Source organism: Scylla paramamosain, chromosome 15, assembly GCF_035594125.1.
Source record: "Scylla paramamosain isolate STU-SP2022 chromosome 15, ASM3559412v1, whole genome shotgun sequence".
Classification (NCBI taxonomy): Eukaryota; Metazoa; Arthropoda; class Malacostraca; order Decapoda; family Portunidae; genus Scylla; species Scylla paramamosain.
The window spans coordinates 4,852,655-4,872,443 of record NC_087165.1 but is presented as its reverse complement, the minus strand read 5'-3'; the positions used below and the strand labels follow the sequence as shown (position 1 = coordinate 4,872,443).

The 19,789-nt window shown below is 37.4% G+C and overlaps 1 protein-coding gene across 4 annotated transcripts; it reads right to left on the bottom strand.

The window, feature by feature from the left end:
• Positions 1 to 2,783: 2,783 nt before the first annotated feature.
• LOC135107295 (tyrosine--tRNA ligase, cytoplasmic-like) lies at positions 2,784 to 19,558 on the bottom strand. Of its 4 annotated transcripts, XM_064016977.1 has the most exons (7): positions 19,331 to 19,467; positions 16,761 to 16,911; positions 16,303 to 16,505; positions 13,532 to 13,807; positions 9,947 to 10,144; positions 7,521 to 7,674; positions 2,784 to 5,457 (listed from the first exon to the last, which is right to left on the bottom strand). In XM_064016977.1, the coding sequence occupies exons 4-7, from the start codon at positions 13,793 to 13,795 to the stop codon at positions 3,182 to 3,184; spliced, it is 2,892 nt and encodes a 963-aa protein (XP_063873047.1). In that variant the 5' UTR covers positions 13,796 to 13,807; positions 16,303 to 16,505; positions 16,761 to 16,911; positions 19,331 to 19,467; the 3' UTR covers positions 2,784 to 3,181. The 4 variants fall into 4 exon arrangements, with proteins under 4 accessions (XP_063873047.1, XP_063873048.1, XP_063873045.1 ...); XM_064016978.1 differs by lacking the exon at positions 16,761 to 16,911 and having other exon boundaries at positions 19,331 to 19,398; XM_064016975.1 differs by lacking the exons at positions 16,303 to 16,505; positions 16,761 to 16,911 and having other exon boundaries at positions 19,331 to 19,558.
• Between the last annotated feature and the right edge of the window lie 231 nt (positions 19,559 to 19,789).

The following is a 19,789-nucleotide window of genomic DNA, read 5'->3' as shown; positions in this document are numbered from 1 at the left end:
TTCGATTGACGGAAATACCAATAGTCGGTTATCTTTTAAGTAATACAGGATTACCTTGTGCAAACGTTTATCTTAATATAGAGATTTGTTTCCATAACTCAAGCATATGGCCAATAAATCAAGTAAACCAAAACGATGTCCAGGTCACTCAGCTGTAGTTGTGACAGCCTCCATCGTTCACGTGACCATTCTCTACACACAACTCTACCCCAGATATGATCATAAATGACATCCATAGCCGTTGTACCCATGCATCTATAAATTCTGAAACAACTGGAGGAAAAATATATTCACCTTGATTACTGGTATTCGATAGAACAGTACATTAGCACACAAAGCGCCCCTTTACCAGGGTCTGGCGCTGCCCCTCCCTGCCAGACGCATGTGGTCTAGGGAGGCTGGTAGGTTGTGTTTATTCCACTATAAACCTTGTAACGATCAATATATATATATATATATATATATATATATATATATATATATATATATATATATATATATATATATATATATATATATATATATATATATATATATATATATATATATATATACTTAAATAAAAGTGATTCTTTGATTCGTAAAAAGAAAAAAAAAAGGAAAACTACCCTATGTAACATGGTAACTACATTTTGTTCAATATGGGATTACAACAATTCCAGTACTACTTTCGTTGTACTTTCACTTTTACTTCGAGTAGCCTGACTGCGACATAAAAAAAAAAAAAATGTCAGCGTAGAAAAGCTAGGAAATCTGGAGACGACTCACTGATAAGAGTGGTTAAGGAATGTCAACATAACTATATGCAGGCTACATAATTAGCCTAACAGTTGCACGTACACTACTTACATATACAGTTACCGCAACAAACACGTGCAGATGGTTCGTGCAGATGGTTATCATGCAGTTACTAAATCAGAAAGTAATCATCACAAATCTTTTATACTGCATTTACGATGAGTCATTCTTAAATGGTGAAAAATCACCGACAATAATAATATGCGTTGTGTTGTCATGTCTCCTATTCCACACTATTGTCCTCAGTATCACACCAATACGCATCGCAGGTATGCAGAACATTCATTTAAGTCGTACACATTTCCTACAAGCCAGTATATGTCTCTTATTTAGCTTCACCTTGAAACAGGTATGTAAAGTATGTTCATGTAAATTACTGTTTGCTTACTCCTCTTAAGATTCTTTTCACTGAGGAAGTAGGCCTTTACATTGGCCTGCATTTGGTATCAGCAATGTTTACAAAATACAAACACGGTGTTGGCAAAAGACATACTCTCTGGAGTTTCTGAACTGCGTTTCTTTCCCCATTTCTTGAATTAGTAAATGCACTCGACCTATTTTGTATTTTCACTGATTCCCCAACCCATGAGCTGCTTGTCTGTGCGTGCGGCCAGTGTGGCATCGAAGACGAAGCCAAGAGCCGAGTCGAGACAACACGGTATCGACTGGACGCCACAACAAGCACCACCACTCTACCGATGCCGCATGCTACCATTCTACCATTTCATACACTGTCTTTATCCAGCGTGCCTTACCTGGACGGCTGGATGGCTAGTTTCCTCCCCCATGACTGCAGCACATGCAGTTGCCACACACAGTCTCGCACCGTCACGCGTACCCTCTGCACATGCTGGAGGAGGCACCTCAACTGATGCACCGCTGATAACACGCACCTATATCACAGCTGATGCACGTGACAACGCACCCAACTTATTTGTCTTATCTTCATGTAGGCGTTATCTATGTTTTTCCTTCAAGTGTTCTTGAATAATTCAGTTATTCGAACATCTTACATTACATAATTCCCAGTAAATTCTATATATATATATATATATATATATATATATATATATATATATATATATATATATATATATATATATATATATATATATATATATATATATATATATATATATATATATATATATAAAACCCTATGACTAAAGAATAAATCGCGTAGTTTTTAAGTGACCGAAATACTATGAGAGGGTGTTCTGGCCCATAGCAACTCATAATGTTAGGAAGTGATAAGAATAAACCAAAACGTTATATATTTTTAGTTTTCTTTGGCAAAAATATAGCCTGTCGAATGTATTACACCGTATTTACTGTTCGAGACAACTCATCGAAACGTAAACAGAACTAAGGAAAGGCGTGGTCCAATATGAATTGCTGGACGGGTACTGATTCAACCGAAATTAAATAACCCTCATCACCGACCTTATTTGTGAAGGAGATCCAGCATGAAACAATGAGGAATTGAGATATTTCCTTATCCATGAAAGTGCATGTTGGCCATCTGGAGAAATAGGTGCATGACTGGCATTTAAAGTAAGCTTTTCTTTTTTTTTCATTTATTTTTTTGTTGCCACTAGCTAGTAGCTGTCTAAAAAAAAGGAAAAAAAAAATCATATGGTAATGCCCTAAGCTCAAGTGATAACTCATAGATTTGCCTCCCTTAACATTTTACACTTCTTATCTGCCTCATGCGTAAAATTTTGATCTCTTGCTTCCATATACCTTCTCCAACACTTTTTTTTTCTTTCCTCTTCACTATCCACTGTTTCTGCATTTCTAAACTCTGCAAGATACTTCAGTTCTCTTAACTTGTTTCAATTGATTTTAATATATATATATATATATATATATATATATATATATATATATATATATATATATATATATATATATATATATATATATATATATATATATATATATATATATATATACTATAATATAAGAATAACAAACTACTTTACTTTATTATTTCAAAACATTTATTAAATACTACTAAAAAAATGTGACACAAAGACCCAACCCAACAATGTGAAAATAAGTTGTACGTATTAAGTTTTGGTATGAGGAAGGCTGGAGACTGTTTCATCTTATTTCATGCACACTATGTGATCCAAGCCAGAAAGTTATGATTTTCATTCCTCTCTTTTTGCCATTTTCACTTCACCTTTATACATCTAATCCCATTCTATGATGCATCACTATCTCACTATCACCACTTCACTGAGAAGGCACTTGTATATGCAAATGAAGATATACCAACAGAAATTTCCAGAAATTACTTTGATTTCTATTTCTTCATAACAAGTAAACTTTTTCAGTCTGAAAATTTATATACTAAAACCACTATACACCCTATGCATTATTTTATAGGAGCATCCTTTAGAGTTGACACAGTAAGAGGCCCATTACTAGTGCCCAAAACAATCTTGTTCCATGTTGCCCTCAGGGAGGCATCAGTCCTGAAGCCAGCTAACATCTTGGCTAGAGCATCACTCTTCTTAGTGTTTAGGACGGGGTCAGGTGGATCATCATAGCCCTCAGCCACTATTCGGTCACCTGGTCTGCTTCCTTGTGGAGGCTGCAGAGGTTCTATCACTGCTGGCTCACCTGCAGAGGCACACAAAACCATACCAGCTGATTTTACTCCTCTCATGTTTGCTGGCTTCAGGTTAGCCAATACCACTACCATTCTGTCCTGCATCTCCTCTATGGGGACATATTTGACTAAACCACTTACAATGGTGCGTGGCTCAGGCTCCCCAATGTCAATTTTCTCAACATAAAGGGACTCTGCATCTGGGTGTCTTCTTACTTCAACTACCTTTCCAACTCGCATATCAAATTTTGAAGGAACAAACTCATCTCCACCAGCTGCCTTCTGGGGACCTTTTGCTTTCTTAGGTGGCGGAGGATATGCCAGGTTGTGAAGCTTCTTCATAGCAGGTGATTCTGCTGCCTTTCGGATGGGCTGAATAATTTTTTTCATATATTCCAAAACACTATTTTTCAAGTCTCCTGGATGCAATTTCTTTTGGCTAAACATTTCCTCTAAGGGGCTGAAGGAATCAAACTCCAGATTACCACCATTTTCCTCTGTCCTCACCACAACAAATTTTTCTTTTTCTAGCCAAGGAAAGATAACATTTCTTACTAAAGACAACACAGGATTAAAGGTGACATTTCCCTCCTCACAGAATGCAGATTTGATCTTTTTCTTTAGTTGTGACTCTTGTTCTGTAAGTCCAATATATTCCTCATCAGGAGTCAAGGCAGCTCGGTTCAACAATGATGGCATTTCATCACTAATCAGAGGAGTGCATGGTTCTCCTCCTACCAATGGAAGACTCTTTTGAGCAAACTCAATTACTGGAGCATATTTGCTACTACAGTAATGAAAGTCAGCATGCAAGTGCTTCTCATCTAAGGCCATCATGTCAGGATATAGTAGAGCTGAGAGTAGGTTTGGATCCTTCACTACACTTGATATAGCTTGGCTAGAGTCCTTGCAAGTGACAAGAGCAGTCATCTTGTACAAGTCAAGAACATATTCCTTATCCTCCTGGAAGCTACTCCCTTTGACAAATTGAACATTCTCCATTGCAATGTTCAAAACAGTCATGGTAGCCTTGATCAACTCTAAGTAGTAGTCAGCAATATTTGAAACAAAATCCCATGGGACTTGGCACCCATCCAAATGGGAGAGAACGTCAGAAGCCAACACAGTGACACGACATCCAGCTGAAAGAAAATCCCGTAATTTGGCCACATGACTCACTATGCAACAATCAGGAGGCCGAGTGAGAGATACTGACCACAAGACATGAGGAGTTTTGGTAAGGACAGTCCTGAGAGAGTCAGGAGATGGGTGAACCAGGTTCCTACTTATTAGCTGTATTCGATCATCAATGTTCATTTCATGTACAATAGGCTTTTCACCTTCCTGCTTAGCCTGTGGAGTTGGTTGATCCATTATGGAATCAGGATAAGCTAATTTTGCCAATTCTTTGAGTTCAGGTTTTGAAAATTCATACCTAATATGCTGCAATAGTGAATTCAAGACACCAATGACAAAGTACTTTATATCATTTCCAGATACCTTATAATTAATGAAATCCTCTTTCAGCTGCTCAAAGGTTGAGTATACCTCACCATCTATCCGGAAAGGTCTCCCTTGCATCTCTAGCACAGGAAACACTACATAGTTCACAAAGGCCATCACACCATTATCTGGGGAGGCTGGGTCACAGGATGCTCCTCTTAGCTTTCGTGCTACATCATCTGCAGAATCCAAAAGATCAATCTTGGAGTCAACTTCTGAGGCAGACATTTTTCCTCCAGTGAGACCAGGCACCATTGGATTCATGAGATGTGACCTCTTCTGGTATCCAAGCTTAGGCAAATATTTCTCAGCATACATAAAGATCTTCCTCTGATCCACTCCTCCAAACTGAGCATCTACTTCTAGATACTCTTCATCTAAGGCTTGAAGTCCAGGGTACAGCAGACCAGATTGGAGTGGAGCATCCACCTGCTTAACCACTTCTGCACCAGCTTTCTTAGCATCATGCTCAGTGACCATGGCAGCTAGGCGGTACATATCTCGCGTGTAGTGACTTCCCAGCTGATAATTCCGTCCTGTAATAACACAATAAATTAAACTCTATTTTAAGCTCTTAAGTCATCTAATCTGCAGCGATGCTGAAGTCACTCTCAGTAAGAATAAAAGTGCACATATTTGGATGGAATACTAAATGAAGTGTTCATGGCCTCTCTCTCACATTTTGCACTTCAATTTCATCCATGCCAATTCTTCACATATGTCCAAAATAATATGTTTTATCCATTCAGAATCTCCACACTCTCCACTCTATTCACTTTCTCATTCACACCAAAATTCTCATAAGTATCCACATTACTCTCTCCATCCCATCTTTACAGCCAACATGCTCCTCTAAATGTGACTGATCCCTAATAAATATTTTTTTGCAAACATTTTACTGTATTCTATGTTATTATCTAATTCAGACACTAGAATAAGAAGGATAATAGCGTTACTTATATTCTATACTTTCATACTTAAACCCCTCCCACTTGTAATTCTCTTAAGCATCCCAATGACCTGCCTGCTTTTACAGCTCACCCTCTTATCTCCCCTTCCATGCCTCATTTACACAGGGTTTGCCCCTAAATGTTGAATTCCTTAATAATATCATTCCAACAAGAAAAATAATGGTGCTGGGAATTAGTTCAATCAAAGTATAACAATCCACTGTGACAAGCGGATGAATTAATGAGGATCCGGATCAAGCGGATTCACCATCCCAGAGCAAACCTATCCGCTCAGTAAGAGCAGAGTCAGTTAAACTCCAGCCAGTGCTCAGTTTGCATCAATGCTCCTTTTTAACTCACTACCATCTTGGCGGACTTTCTACCCAAACTCCAGCTAAGTACTCTGTTTAGTTGCAGGCCTATGTACTGATAGGTATTTAGCTACCTATGTGTCAGCCTAATCCAAGGAGAGAGAAAAAAAAAAATAAATAAAATAAATAAATAATAATATATATATATATATATATATATATATATATATATATATATATATATATATATATATATATATATTATATAAAACCTGGCCTTAGCCCATAATATACTAAGTAGCCGTATCTCTATGAACTCATAAAATGAGCCACCTTCTCTTGCATCCTATCATAAATTATCTTGCCTGCAATGTACTTTACATAATGTGTGTCAAAATCATCCACTTGACCAGTATGTTAAACCAGTTTTCATCTTTATTTTGGGAAGAAATTTATCAAAGAAAATACAGAGCTTTCTCTGAATCCAGGTGCTGGACACTTACAGAAAATTAATTTGTGTACTGCAGGTATGAAAATCAAACAAAGTGCCTAAAGTTTCCAACCATACTAGAATGAATATATTCTTCTTCAGCCTGCTACTTTATTCCCTCACAGAGTGGCCAGGAATCAATTTCTTCCATTCAGCCACATCCCTCATGCTTCACTGAACATACACCCATCTTTCAACACTTTCACTCATATGCTTTTTCACCCCATCCATCAATTCCATCATTAGCCCACCTCTCTTTTCAATCTTCATTTCAGTCTCATCTATTTTCTCAGTCTCTCAAATAAATTTCCTTCATTTATTTGTGATGACCATCTAACATATGAATGAGTCACTGAAAATTTGTTATGTGCACATATAATGATCTCCAGCTAGTTACAGGGAGAATTTCTGCAATGAGGAATGATTTTGCATAAAACAACTTTAACTTTTAGAAATTAGTTTGACATATGAATGATTCATTAAGCTATTGGATATAACTTATCAAAGCATATGAAATAGCAACACCAATCCTATGTAAACATCAAAATATGAAGTGGGGTGTAGATGAAGTTATCAACTGCAGCACAATAAAGTGGTTAGATTATATATAGTGGAGGAAAGTGAGATGGCTAAGAGAATGTATACAAGTATGATGGATGTGGTGAATGCAAGTAAAATGATCCCCCCTGGGAGGAAACAATACTCGGGTATGCGAGGAGAGGATGAGAAATGAAAAGATTAGAGCATAAAGAGGAGGAATGCAAAGACAGGGATAAATGAAAACTTTTGTTGCAGACACCAGGTATAGATAGATAGATAGAAAAAGAAGTACGAAGAAAGAGACTCACCCTGGACAAAGCGCAAGTTTTCTACTGACACGCCAATAGCTTTCAGCATTGCCTCTATAACAGCCTTGTAGTAACGAGTGCGGTACTCAATAAGGGACCATGGTGCCTTCATGTTATCCAGGTAAGCATGGAGATCAGCTAGCAGCACTGTTACCTGGAAAGTTATTAAATCATGTGTTATTCATTAATTATTTTCCTGAAGATGCAACGCGTGAACAGACAAGATACTGTAAATTTCATATTACGCAAATTGAAAATCTTTTTTTTTTGACTGTTGAATATGGATGAGCAAGGAACAGAAGATAACTTACTATTCTGGGTCAAACCTTCTTTTTTTTTCTTTCTTTTTATGAAAAGACCTAAGACAGCAAGCCATCCTGATAACAAAAACTTGGACAAAGGATAGTAAGCAAGCACCTGTGCTTGATGAATGGTTATGTGTATACTATTCTAGAACCAATAACTACTACATTAATCATGGTCTTTTCCAGAAAGCAGACACAGTAGTTGTTGGAGGTATAATCCCCAGAGGATGAACATAACAGAAATCTTCATTTATTTTTTTCCTTGCATTCTCTCCAAGCAAGTTCCAATCTTATTTTCCTCTCTCTTCTTTCACTCACAAATTCTAGCATTCTATCCTTCCATTTCACTGGATTACATCATCTTGCAGCTACCATATCAACCATGTTTTTTTTTCAATCAATATTACTTTAGTGCATGCTATATTCAGTGTGTATTTATGTCCTAGATGTGACGAAACTGATCTTTTTTATATTTTTTTCATAAACTGATGAACAATGAGTCATTTTCATTCTTACTTTATAGCTTCTGTAATCAATATGCCTTATTTTCATGCTGCATCTTTTCATGCTGCCTAAATCAAGGTAAAAACTCTAACCACAGGATCAGCAAAGACATGTGGAAATATGTGCCTTCATTCTTAAACCCCAACAATGCTTTTACTTTGACTCTTAATACCTCACTTCCCAGCAACCCCAAGCCCAAAATCTTATTGCTTAGTCATGCAAGCCTAAGATACTTAAAATCATGTACCCCTGCATTTTTTCCACTCAGCCCAGTTTCATACTCCTTTGAGCATTCAATTCCTATTCTAAACAGGTGATCAAAGTCAATAACATGACTTTTACCCTCTGTCAAATACCTCCACCTTACTTTTGTTTATATTCACCTTAAGTTCACATCCTATTCCATAAATCTTTTCCCACCCCAAAAAATTAATATACAGCAGTATGTGGCAAGTGATAAATGACATGTAAAACAGTGCTTTCACACCAAAGTGGCAGGTGGCAAGCACAGACACAGACTCACTTTCCCACCTTGCTCATATCACATGGTTGAAAGAGGAAATATTGTCCTATATGGTTGGCAAAAATCTACTCACTTAAAATCTACTCTACATATACTGCACTTTCTCAAATCTTCATTGTTGTGACAATTTTGCTGTTATTTACATTCAATATTATCACCTTGGTTGTTAATCAGTTTGGATATGAAAGCTTCATTAAATTTGACACTGTAAAAGGTGGTATGTTATACAATGCACTTTCTTTACAGGTTATTTACTCTTCATCTTCTCAATATGGCCATACCATCTGTGTGTTCCTTTTCACCCATTCTATCACACAATAATTTATATTACTTATAGAGACACTCATATCACATCTCTTATATACACTTCTATTGCTCTCACACTCTCCCATCTTGTCACTACACATGTCTCTATCAGACAACTCATTTCCACGGCATGTACTCTTTTGACCTGTTTCATGTATAGGTTACTGATACATCAATGCTGGCAGAACAATATTCCTTTTACCTCTTTACATACACAGGCACATTTCTCCCTTTCATGACTCCTGCAAGTGCTCCTAGGACAAACATGGCTTTCACAACACTCTCTTATTCTGTCATTCATCTCACCATGTTTACCTAGTAATGTTCCCAGATACTTAAATTCATTCACCTCCATTCTCTCTGCCCATAACTATCTCACACCTTCCTTCAACTGGTAAACCTACCCAATAAGCTATGCTAAAATCATACACCTCTGCTTGGAGTTAGGAGAAAGGAGCTTGGAATTAGAATGAAGTAATCTAGATTTGGTAAGGTTGGGTGAAAGATGAAGAAAGATCTCAAATACTTAAAACAGTCCATCTCTTACAGCTGCTCTCCATTCCATCATACATTCACCCTTTCACCACTACCTCTCTTGAGCATTTCATTACTTTACTAGTTGCTAAATGCTAAAATAAAAATGCTAAAATAAAAATAAAATAAAAAGCTAATGCTAAAAATATTAATGATAACAAAAAATAAATAAATAAATAAACATTAATAATTATCAGTATATTATTATCATCATAAAGTGGTATAAATAAGAATCTAATTGGTGTGGGCCTCACCTCACAACCAGCCTTAAGAAAATCAGCAATCTTTGTCATTGGAACAAAGTATGCTACATGTGGCTTGCCAGTGGTGGCAGTACCCCAATAAATCTTGAGGGGACGTTCCTTGATGACGGCTGCGATGCGATCCTCCCCAATGACTTCATCCAGTCGCCGGCAAATTAAAGAGAGCTGTTCCTTTGCACGCATCTCCGGCTACATAAAATAACACATATATTAGTATACAAACTATTTACTTACATAAGTCTAAATAGCCACATCATTTCAATTTCAATGTGCACACTCTGGATAATCATGTCAAATACTTCAACAAAATTTCTCATAACATGACAAGAGATGTCAAAGAAAAATGAAGATTGGAGACTACACATTCAAGTAACATTTTGAGCTTTACAGATGGCAAGACTGGTTTCCAAACTATAAGAAACATTATCACATTATCAAATGAATTAGGAGAAAAATCAAATACTACTATGTAAATTTAGATATGACACAAATTAATTATTTTTTCCTATGTGTTCATCATAGTTATACTTAGTACTTCAGATAAGATGTACTGCACTGGTACATCATCTTGGCACTCAGTCAAGAGTCAGAGGCTTCCTCTGTGTTTATGCTGATTCCACCACCCTTTTAATTACCTAGACATCAGAAGGAGGAAGCCTTCATGCCAAACTATAAACTGCCATATGTAGGCTATACTGTTAGATACTGCACACATGGATATGGTGGTGTGAGTGGTGTATATGAGCATTTTTTATATAAACTTGGAATATATGAATAAAGTACTAGATTGAGGAGGAGAGGAAAAGAATATTAGTAATCCAAAGCATAACAGACATAAAGTAAAAAAAAAGAATATGAGAATGAGTCTATTGTGTTTACACCACCATGTTTGTCTTTCCACTCTCTTTGTGAAAGAAAATCCACCAGTGGTTGAGGAGCAGATTGACCAGCAGATAATTTTACCTGTGACAAATCCTGCTGCTTTGGAGACGAATGAGGAGGAGAGTAAAGAGGAAAAAGCAAACAGAGTCAGAGAACATTTCAGGGGAGGATACCATCTAAGGCTATTAAATTTACATTCCTTAGAGAGACATAAGTTAATAGGGGGCCTGGGGACGTATCTACGAAGAATACTCAGTATTATTAAGTACACTTAGCAGACGAAATTTTCAGATCTGACACTTAAGTATTGGCAGGATGCATAAGTCCTACCTTCCAAAATACTTACCTACTCTGCCTAAGTACACTTAGCAGACAATGAAGTTAAGTGTTGTGAACGAGGTGTCTCTCAACTAATTTTACAATCAAGATGGACACACCACAACAAGGAGAAAGGAGATGGAGGCCAAGGATTTATAATCCTAGATAAGATGTTTTAAATGTGTATGAAGACAATGAACTCATAAAAAGGTACAGACAGGACTATGAGGGCTATTGCTGGTGTGCGATATGGTGAGAGATGCCATCGCACCCAAGACCAACAGGAGCAGGGCAAGATGTGTGGAAATGAAGGTGGCCAAAACACTGCAGTATTTGGGTACTGGGAAAATACAGCTCTGCAGTGCCGATGATCTTGGCTTATCTCAGCAATGCCATTAGTCAAGTGATAGGGCAGACTTTGGATGCCCTTGTAACACCAGCCTTTGTGAGATTTATAAAATTCCTAACCAATCTAGGTGACATTCAGCAAAAACAAGCTGACTTCATGGCAAATGGGGGCTTCCCTGGAGTGGTGGGAGCCATAGATGGTACACATATTTGGATAAGAAAGAAAGAAAGAAAAAATAAATAAATAAATAAAATAAAAAATACTACACAAGCACACATATAACAGGTTTAATGATCCAATGAAAGAGAAAAATCAATCTTAACTGTCTGGAAATGGTTTCTTTTCCTTGTTGCAAGTCCTTGTTTGCCCTTACAAAGAAGGTTCTGCAACTTCTTTTCTGTTTGCTCCTACCACCTTCAAACCAGGGGGAAGGCTAAGTTAAGGACAGTGGCTATCTCAGCTTATGCCCTTCTCTTGTCTTGCACTGTTAGGTTTGCCCCAAATTTTCTCTTAAGTCTTTTCATTCCATAACCAAATTGAGAAGCAAGGCAACTTCATCTCTGGACCAATTAGGAATACATTTAGGAGTACCAATGAGAGGTGCTTTCATGCTGCCTGCTAAGATAGCTGATGAATATAAACAAACCATCAAGGTATAAGCCAGAAAAAATTATTGCTTCAAATTGCACTTTTTGGTCTATTTCTTATCTTTAAAATTCGTATTTCCTTCTAGTTACACTGTTAATATGTTAAATTTAACTTTCTATGTAATTTCAGTGGAGTATTTCTTTAACTTTAATACCTATATTTTTGCTCCCCACTTCTTTTCATACTGGTATCCAGCACTTTAGCTCTCCCAAAAATACTTTGCTGAGTGAGCGCTTAGCATGTGTGTTACCAGAACTGCTAGTGTTGTGATATCTTGCTGTTTAAGTCCTATAGTATCTTTGGTAAGGGGGCTGGGTATTAGACATGTACCTCATGGTTCTGTACCTTGGGTTGGCCAATATTAGAAGCCTGACTACCATGCTCAATGTCTCTCAGTGCATGTGAAAGTACCACCGCCAGCTCAGTTATGTGCACTTGTCTTTCTTGCATCCTTTGTTTGACCATGATGGGTGGAGGTCCACCTGGTCCTACTGCTCCATCGTCTGAATCAAGTTGACTCCTGTCCTGTGTTCTTTTTAGTCAAATGCAACTGGCCTTGTGGGTGTCTTGTTTTGTGCATTTTTGTGGCCAGAAGATAATTTTGTTTTGTGCTGTCTCATGATCTGCAATCTCTCTTCTCTCTGGATCCATCAGGTTGCAAGGGACAAGGTCCATCTTCTGAGAGATTTGAGATGAGCTAAGCTTGAACATGAATGCTGTTATGTTCTGTAGAGTAGTGGGACAGTATGCTCCTAGAATATTAAGCTTTATTGTGTGGCATCAGTTTTGCCTATTTCTCTCTAGCATGTGTCTGAGTCCTTTTCAGCAGTTGGGATAAGTCTAGATTTATATATTGCTTTTGCATGCAAGGCAAGGGTGGCAACCTGAGGCAGATGCTGTGTACAATCTGTGAGTGATCTGGGCTCATCTGTCTCTGCTCTGCACTAGGCTACTGGAGTAGCCTGGGGGAAGCTGGCCCGAGAGCAAGTGGTAGCTGTTTGAGGGGCTGGTATTTGGGTTGTAACAATATATGTATGTATATATGTATATATGTATATATATATATATATATATATATATATATATATATATATATATATATATATATATATATATATATATGGTACAAAGTCATTTAAAAATCAAAACACTAAATGCTTTATTATCATTTTCAAATGCCAAATCCCTCCCCTTTTTCATACTAGAAATAAGTGAAGAGGATTGTACCACACAATAAGTGGCCAACAGTAATTCCAGTCCATATAAGGATTGTAATGCAAATGGATCACTATTAACACACTTGTCAGCAAAAAAATAAGAAAATACTACTTACATTAATAAAATTCTAAATAAAGGGCAGAAAATAATTAAACACTCACCGTTTTGCTTGATTTCCCAAGTACATCAAGGATCTCATCTATGGTTCGAGCCATACCCTGGAGCTCATGCAGCTCAAATGTTTGAATGTGTTTCCACCATCTTGAAGTATGCACATAATGTGACAGATCATCAATGACCGGTGTTAAGAAATCACTCAACACACGGTCACTGTGTGTTGCAAATGATCCCTCAATGTAACTATAATTGCAAAAGTAATTATCGATGGCTTGTAACCTTTCTGGACTGAGCTTCACCGTACTCATTTTTGGTTCTGCCTGAAAAATAAGGACACTATTAATGTAATGTGTAGAAATTCATATATCCTTGTCATAGATACACTTATGGAGAGAAAGGAACATCTTTGATTTGGTCCCTCCTTCTATTGTGAGCACTATTTTAATTACAATATCATCTTTGATCTTTATCATCTAAAAATTCATTATGTGGAATCAATGCTTCTATAATAATAAGGTATAGTTGGCTGTAGCAATAGCAATAGCAAACTGACCCTGATGATTAGTGATTGTGTTAGAGGGACTGAGGAGTGTAAGTAATACTGCAAGCCAATCAGACAGACATACCAACCTATGCAACAAAAGTTATCAGTAAACTTTGCAAAAGAATTAATCTGGTTTTAGTTTTTCACATTACATATAAATATATCTCATAGTTTTAAATGAAAGAAATATTTGTATGGGTAATGCTATTTTGCTTGAGGTATCAAACCAGTGCAAAAAATAAAATAAAATAAAATAAAATAATAATAATAATAATAATCTAATTACAAAATTTATAAAAGGCAAAGTGCACCTCATGCAAAGGTTTTGGACAGTTGTTGATGAGTATGTTGCCAGAGTATGGTGGCACACCCTTCAGTCCCTATGACCACAACTGCAGTGAATGTATTGCTAAAATTGTCACATTCTCAGGTCATGACTGCTTATATTCATATCTACTATAAGTAGGAAACCAAGGATTTCTCCATTACCTATAAAAGAACAGGCCTATGAGGTGCCTAAACAGAACAGAGGTTTATATCAAGTGAAGACTGTTTCAAAAATATCCATAAAATATGTTCTGTATAGTGAAAGAAACCTCATGTGAAATGTGCAGAAGATTTTTCAAGCATATAAGTGAACTTCTGTTGTTTATAAGGTATACTTGCAGTGTCAAATAACATTCACATTTTTCTTTTCTCAAAAAAAGAAAGAAAGAAAGAAAATAAATAAATAAAATCAAATACAAGAAAATGAAATATCTCATACAGTACAAAAAAAAATAGTGAAGTTACCCATCCTTAAAGAAGGTTCCCATTCAACCCAAGTCTAACTTCAGTCTGTTTCAAGCATATGCAGAGGACTGTGACCAAACATTTATAACCATCATGAACAAAATAATTTATTCTCAAACAAGCAGTGGATGATCAGTCGCTAATGACATATGAAAATCACATCAGGGTTAGATGATGGATGTGATGGATATAGTCTTATATGATTCTTCTAAACTGCTTTTGATGTGGTGAATCATGCTATTTCAGTTTTAAAAAATTAGCATAATTCATGTTCAAGGCTCTATATTAAATTAAATCAGTTCTTTTTGCAAGGCAGAACAATACATTAAACTGTCTTGTGTGCCAAAAGTACCCCAGAGAAATCAAGAATGGTGTACCTCAAGGTTCTGTGTCAGGACTGCTACTCTTTTTGATATGTGAACCACCTGCCATCTGCTATTGTTCACAATTGCAAAATGAATAAATAAACCATAAAATCTCCAAGAGCAATAATGAAACAGGCTGAATTTAAAATTTTTTGCAAATGACCTGAAAATTTCTCTCAAATACTGCCCTTCACCACCTCTACCACTGACACAGGCATTTGCTCAGTTGCCAGCTCATGGGGGCTGGACCTTAACAAAGATAAGTGTGTTGTCCTGAGATTCCAATGTGGTTTTGTGCCATGGTAGCATGTTGGTACCTTATCTAACTATTATTTCCAGGTCGCAAAATATCCTTGCTAGATTCACACAGGGACCTTGGTGTCTTAGTGGACTCAGGCTCCATCCCCACATTACAACTATAATTAATAAAGCCTCAAGTATGTCTGCCAATATTCTCAAACACACTCTTTGTATATTGCAGGACATCATGCTCACAGTGTATCAAACCCATATCAGATGTATTTTTTAACACATCTCTTGTGTATGGAACACAGGTTTTCTAGGGAATCTCCACCTGCTTCAATCATTTCAGTAGTCTTGGACTTGTCATACTGACAGACTGAATTAGTTACTTTACAGCAAGCATCTCAGGACCCTTGATCTATACTCTGTACAAGGTCATTTATTTAGAGCCAACTTGCTGAAATTTTGAAAAATATTCACCATGAGATTGCATCTCCCCTGAGGAATTGCTTGTCATAACACCCTTTCTAGCCACAAGGAGGCACAGATAAAAGACTGCTCAAATTCATTGCTTTATTGAGGCCAGAAGGATCTCAGGGTTTATGGTCATTTTGTCCACATGCCAATTCGCCCTCAAGATTTTTCGCCCACATATAAGAGTCAATTCGCCCACATATAAGTTAATTTTCCACACACATTCCATGTCATGTCCACCAATTGCTATACATTGTTGGAGTATTTATATATCATCATTACCATGTATTTTCATTACAAGAAAGAATAATGCCCCTGGCCAGAATGACTCTGTGGGACGAGAACAAACGTGGTGACAAAGAATTAAAAAAGAAACTTTTTAATGAAAAATACATACATGAAGATTCAGCTGCGCACTGGGTCACTGAGATGAGCACACCCTTTCAGCAGCTGATATGAAGACCTCTCACCCTCACATGATCATTCCAAGTGCTCTGGCTTAGGCAGACTAGGGCATGGTGCATTCCCCATCTCTTGTAGAACATCATCCACTATAGCAGACGCTGGTTTAAATAGGTCTTGTGCTGGCAGTTTCTTTACCTGTAATGTCACTTTAGTGGTGATATCAGAGCCTGTTGATGGTGGATGGCTGTGACATAAGTTGTTCTTTATAAATTTTCCATTTCTCTGAGTTACTAGTGCCTTGCACAGGTTACTTTTAGGGCAGACAGTACAGTGCCAGTAATTTATATTTGATTGCTGCATTTTTTTTGTTGTAAGTGTACCCATGACTGTCAACAAGCTTGTCTCCACCTCACTGTGTGCCCTTCTCAAAAAGCTGGAATGTAACTTCACTTTCTGGCTGCAGTTCAGTATCTTGTGTGGCTAGGTTGTCAAGTGAATTGTCTAGTTCCATTGGGAAGTCAGGTGGGTCATCAAATGAAGACTCGTTCAACTGCAGGGACATGTGGATCTTGTTCCATTGCAGGGGTGGCTGGGTCGTCCACTAGATGGGAGGTTAGTTTGTCAATGAAGGTGCAAGTATTACAATTTCAATCAATGGAAATGCTGGATTTCATAACTGTCCAGTAATCAGCACAAGATACGCTAGTATTACATTTCCTGTGCTGCCACCTCCCACACCTTTCACACTGCAGACCTTCTTGCCTTGCCTGTACAGGTACAAGGCACTGAATACACTCGTCTGGGCAGTCTACCTTCTTGCCAGGAACTGTTTTAATTCTACGATCATAAGCAATTATAAAACATGGTAAATGAATCATGAATGCGCACACACGCACAAACATACACGCACACACACACAAGGCCAGTCAGTCAGGAACAAATACCTGACAATGATGAGCTAGTTCCCTTCCATAACCAACAAGGGAGGGGAACTAGTTTACCAGCGTCAGGTACTATAGTTTCCGATTGACTGAAAAAAATGGGTGACAGTGATGACAGTAGTGACAAGCACAATTAGCTACAAGCTACTACTGGTTTCTATTATTATTATTATTATTATTATTATTATTATTATTATTATTATTTCAGTACTATTATTGTTTTGGTTGTATGGACAATTACAAATGAAATGGAATATGAAATGGAATATGAAGCCACTTGTAACCAATGACTCCACAGTGTGGGTGAAATAACTCCACAGTGTGGGTGAAATGACGCCACAGTGTGGGTGAAATAACTCCACAGTGTGGGTGAAATGACTCCACTGTGTGGGTGAAATGACTCCATAGTGTGGCAAAATGGCATGTGGGCAAAATGACTGGATAATCTTCTCAGTTAGGTGGGTAATTCTTTTTAATAGCTCCATCTCCCTCTCCTACCCCTTACTACCCTAAACCTCTCAAACAAGCTAGGGGGACAGTGGAATCACAGGATTTTTGGGGCAGGGAAGAAAATATGTGAATTAGGAGCTTCAAAAATGTACAACCAAAGGAGAAACACTACCACTTTTTGGGGGAAATTTTTTTTAAGTAACAAACACTAATGTTACATATCTGGGGCTTTGCCCCCCCTTGGTGTGTGCTTAAGGACACTAACCGAACCTGGACTACCACTTAAGGATATTAACCTAACCTGAGGGATTTTGCCCCCACACTGGACACTCCCCCTTAAGGACACTAACTTATCTTTACCTAACCTCACTGTGGGGTTCTGCCCCCCCATGGACTCCCCCTTTAGGACACTAACCTAATATCTATCCTAATCTAACATAACCTAACAAGGTAACATGTCTTGTCATTGGCCAAAAATACAGACGTTATTAATTACTGGAAAATGATATCACACATGTCATGAAATCTGGAGCTTGTGCATCAGTACTCTGCTTTAAACAAACACAAATGAGTGCAGGTTAGGTTCAGCTGACGGAGTGCTGCAGAGCTCAATGGAAAATCCAAGATGCCACACATTCTTGGAGTTATTACAGCTATATCATTCATCCCCAAAAAGATTTTTTTACATTTACAGCAAGGCTAGTGTCCTATATGATATACAAGTTTGATATTGTGACACAAAGTTATTATGAAGAATATTAAGTGCATCAGTCTGTGAAATTCATTGCCTGGCCAAGATATTGCCTTGGATTCTATCTCTTCTTTTAGGTAAACACAACATTCTCATCTGGACTCACTTCTTAATCAGTATCAAGACTAGACCCTTCCACATCCTACCTGCCTTCCATAAGACTAAATACTTTTTTTTTTACAAACACCTACCATAATTTTTCTAATTTACCTTTTTACCAACAAAACATTAATACACCCTACTTGTATCCACTGATTCTGCACAATGCACATAACTGTCCTTCACTCTACCAAACCCTTGACTACTTCCAGTGGATTGGTGTACCTGGAGACTTGCGCTAACCCAATATTTCAAAGATAATTTCTTCTATTTGCATGACTAGCCAGATTAACAGGGTAACCAACCAGTTGAATACTGGATAGCGTGTAATGTCTGAAACTGTTATAAAACCATCTGTTTAACCAGGCTGGCCTTTCACAATGAGATAAAAGACTACTCCAATGTTTATATTGAAGCGCAGCTGTCGTCTCGACAGTACCGTTTCCTGTAGTCCAAAGAAGGCATGCAGTGTTTTCCGCGAGGTCTGATGCAATACCGTTTCTTCAATGTGTCATTGATTATGACCCTTACCGACTTACACATACGTTTGTGAATACATTAATAATAACACTCGATTTTCACTTTCTCCTCATCAGCGTCTACAGAGATCAACACCATGTGAGCTGTATATCCTGAAATAGCCGAACTAACCCTAACATATGAGTCAAACTACTACGCACATTACAGCAAATTTTACACAATGCCATTGTTCCAAGAAGAGTTCACACGTATATATATACAGTCTATCTCACGGAAATGCAAATAGCATTAGTTTTCACCTTGTTTCCAGCAGCAGCATGGGGTACACACAGATAGCTGTCACAGTCGGTGGCCGAGAACACGGTCTTGGGACGCGGACGGTTTTCTTGAGTTGAGTTGGTCGGGCGTATTGCCTTTGTAACGGCACTCCTTGACGTGTCCTTTCTTACTGACTGGGTCTTCTGTTTTATTCTCTTAACTTTTTTTTTTGTTTCTTTACCACTCAAATTCATGCAGTGTTCTTTTTGTTTCCTCAATATATTTATTTTCAAATATTTTCAATCATTCATCCCTTTTTCTGGTCAAATCTGGAAATCATTGCCTGCTTCTGTATTTCCCCCTTCCTATGATTGAACTCTTTCAAGAGAAAGGTTTCAAGACACTCTTCCTCCAATTTGTAATGACTCTTTGATTTAAAGAGTATATATATATATATATATATATATATATATATATATATATATATATATATATATATA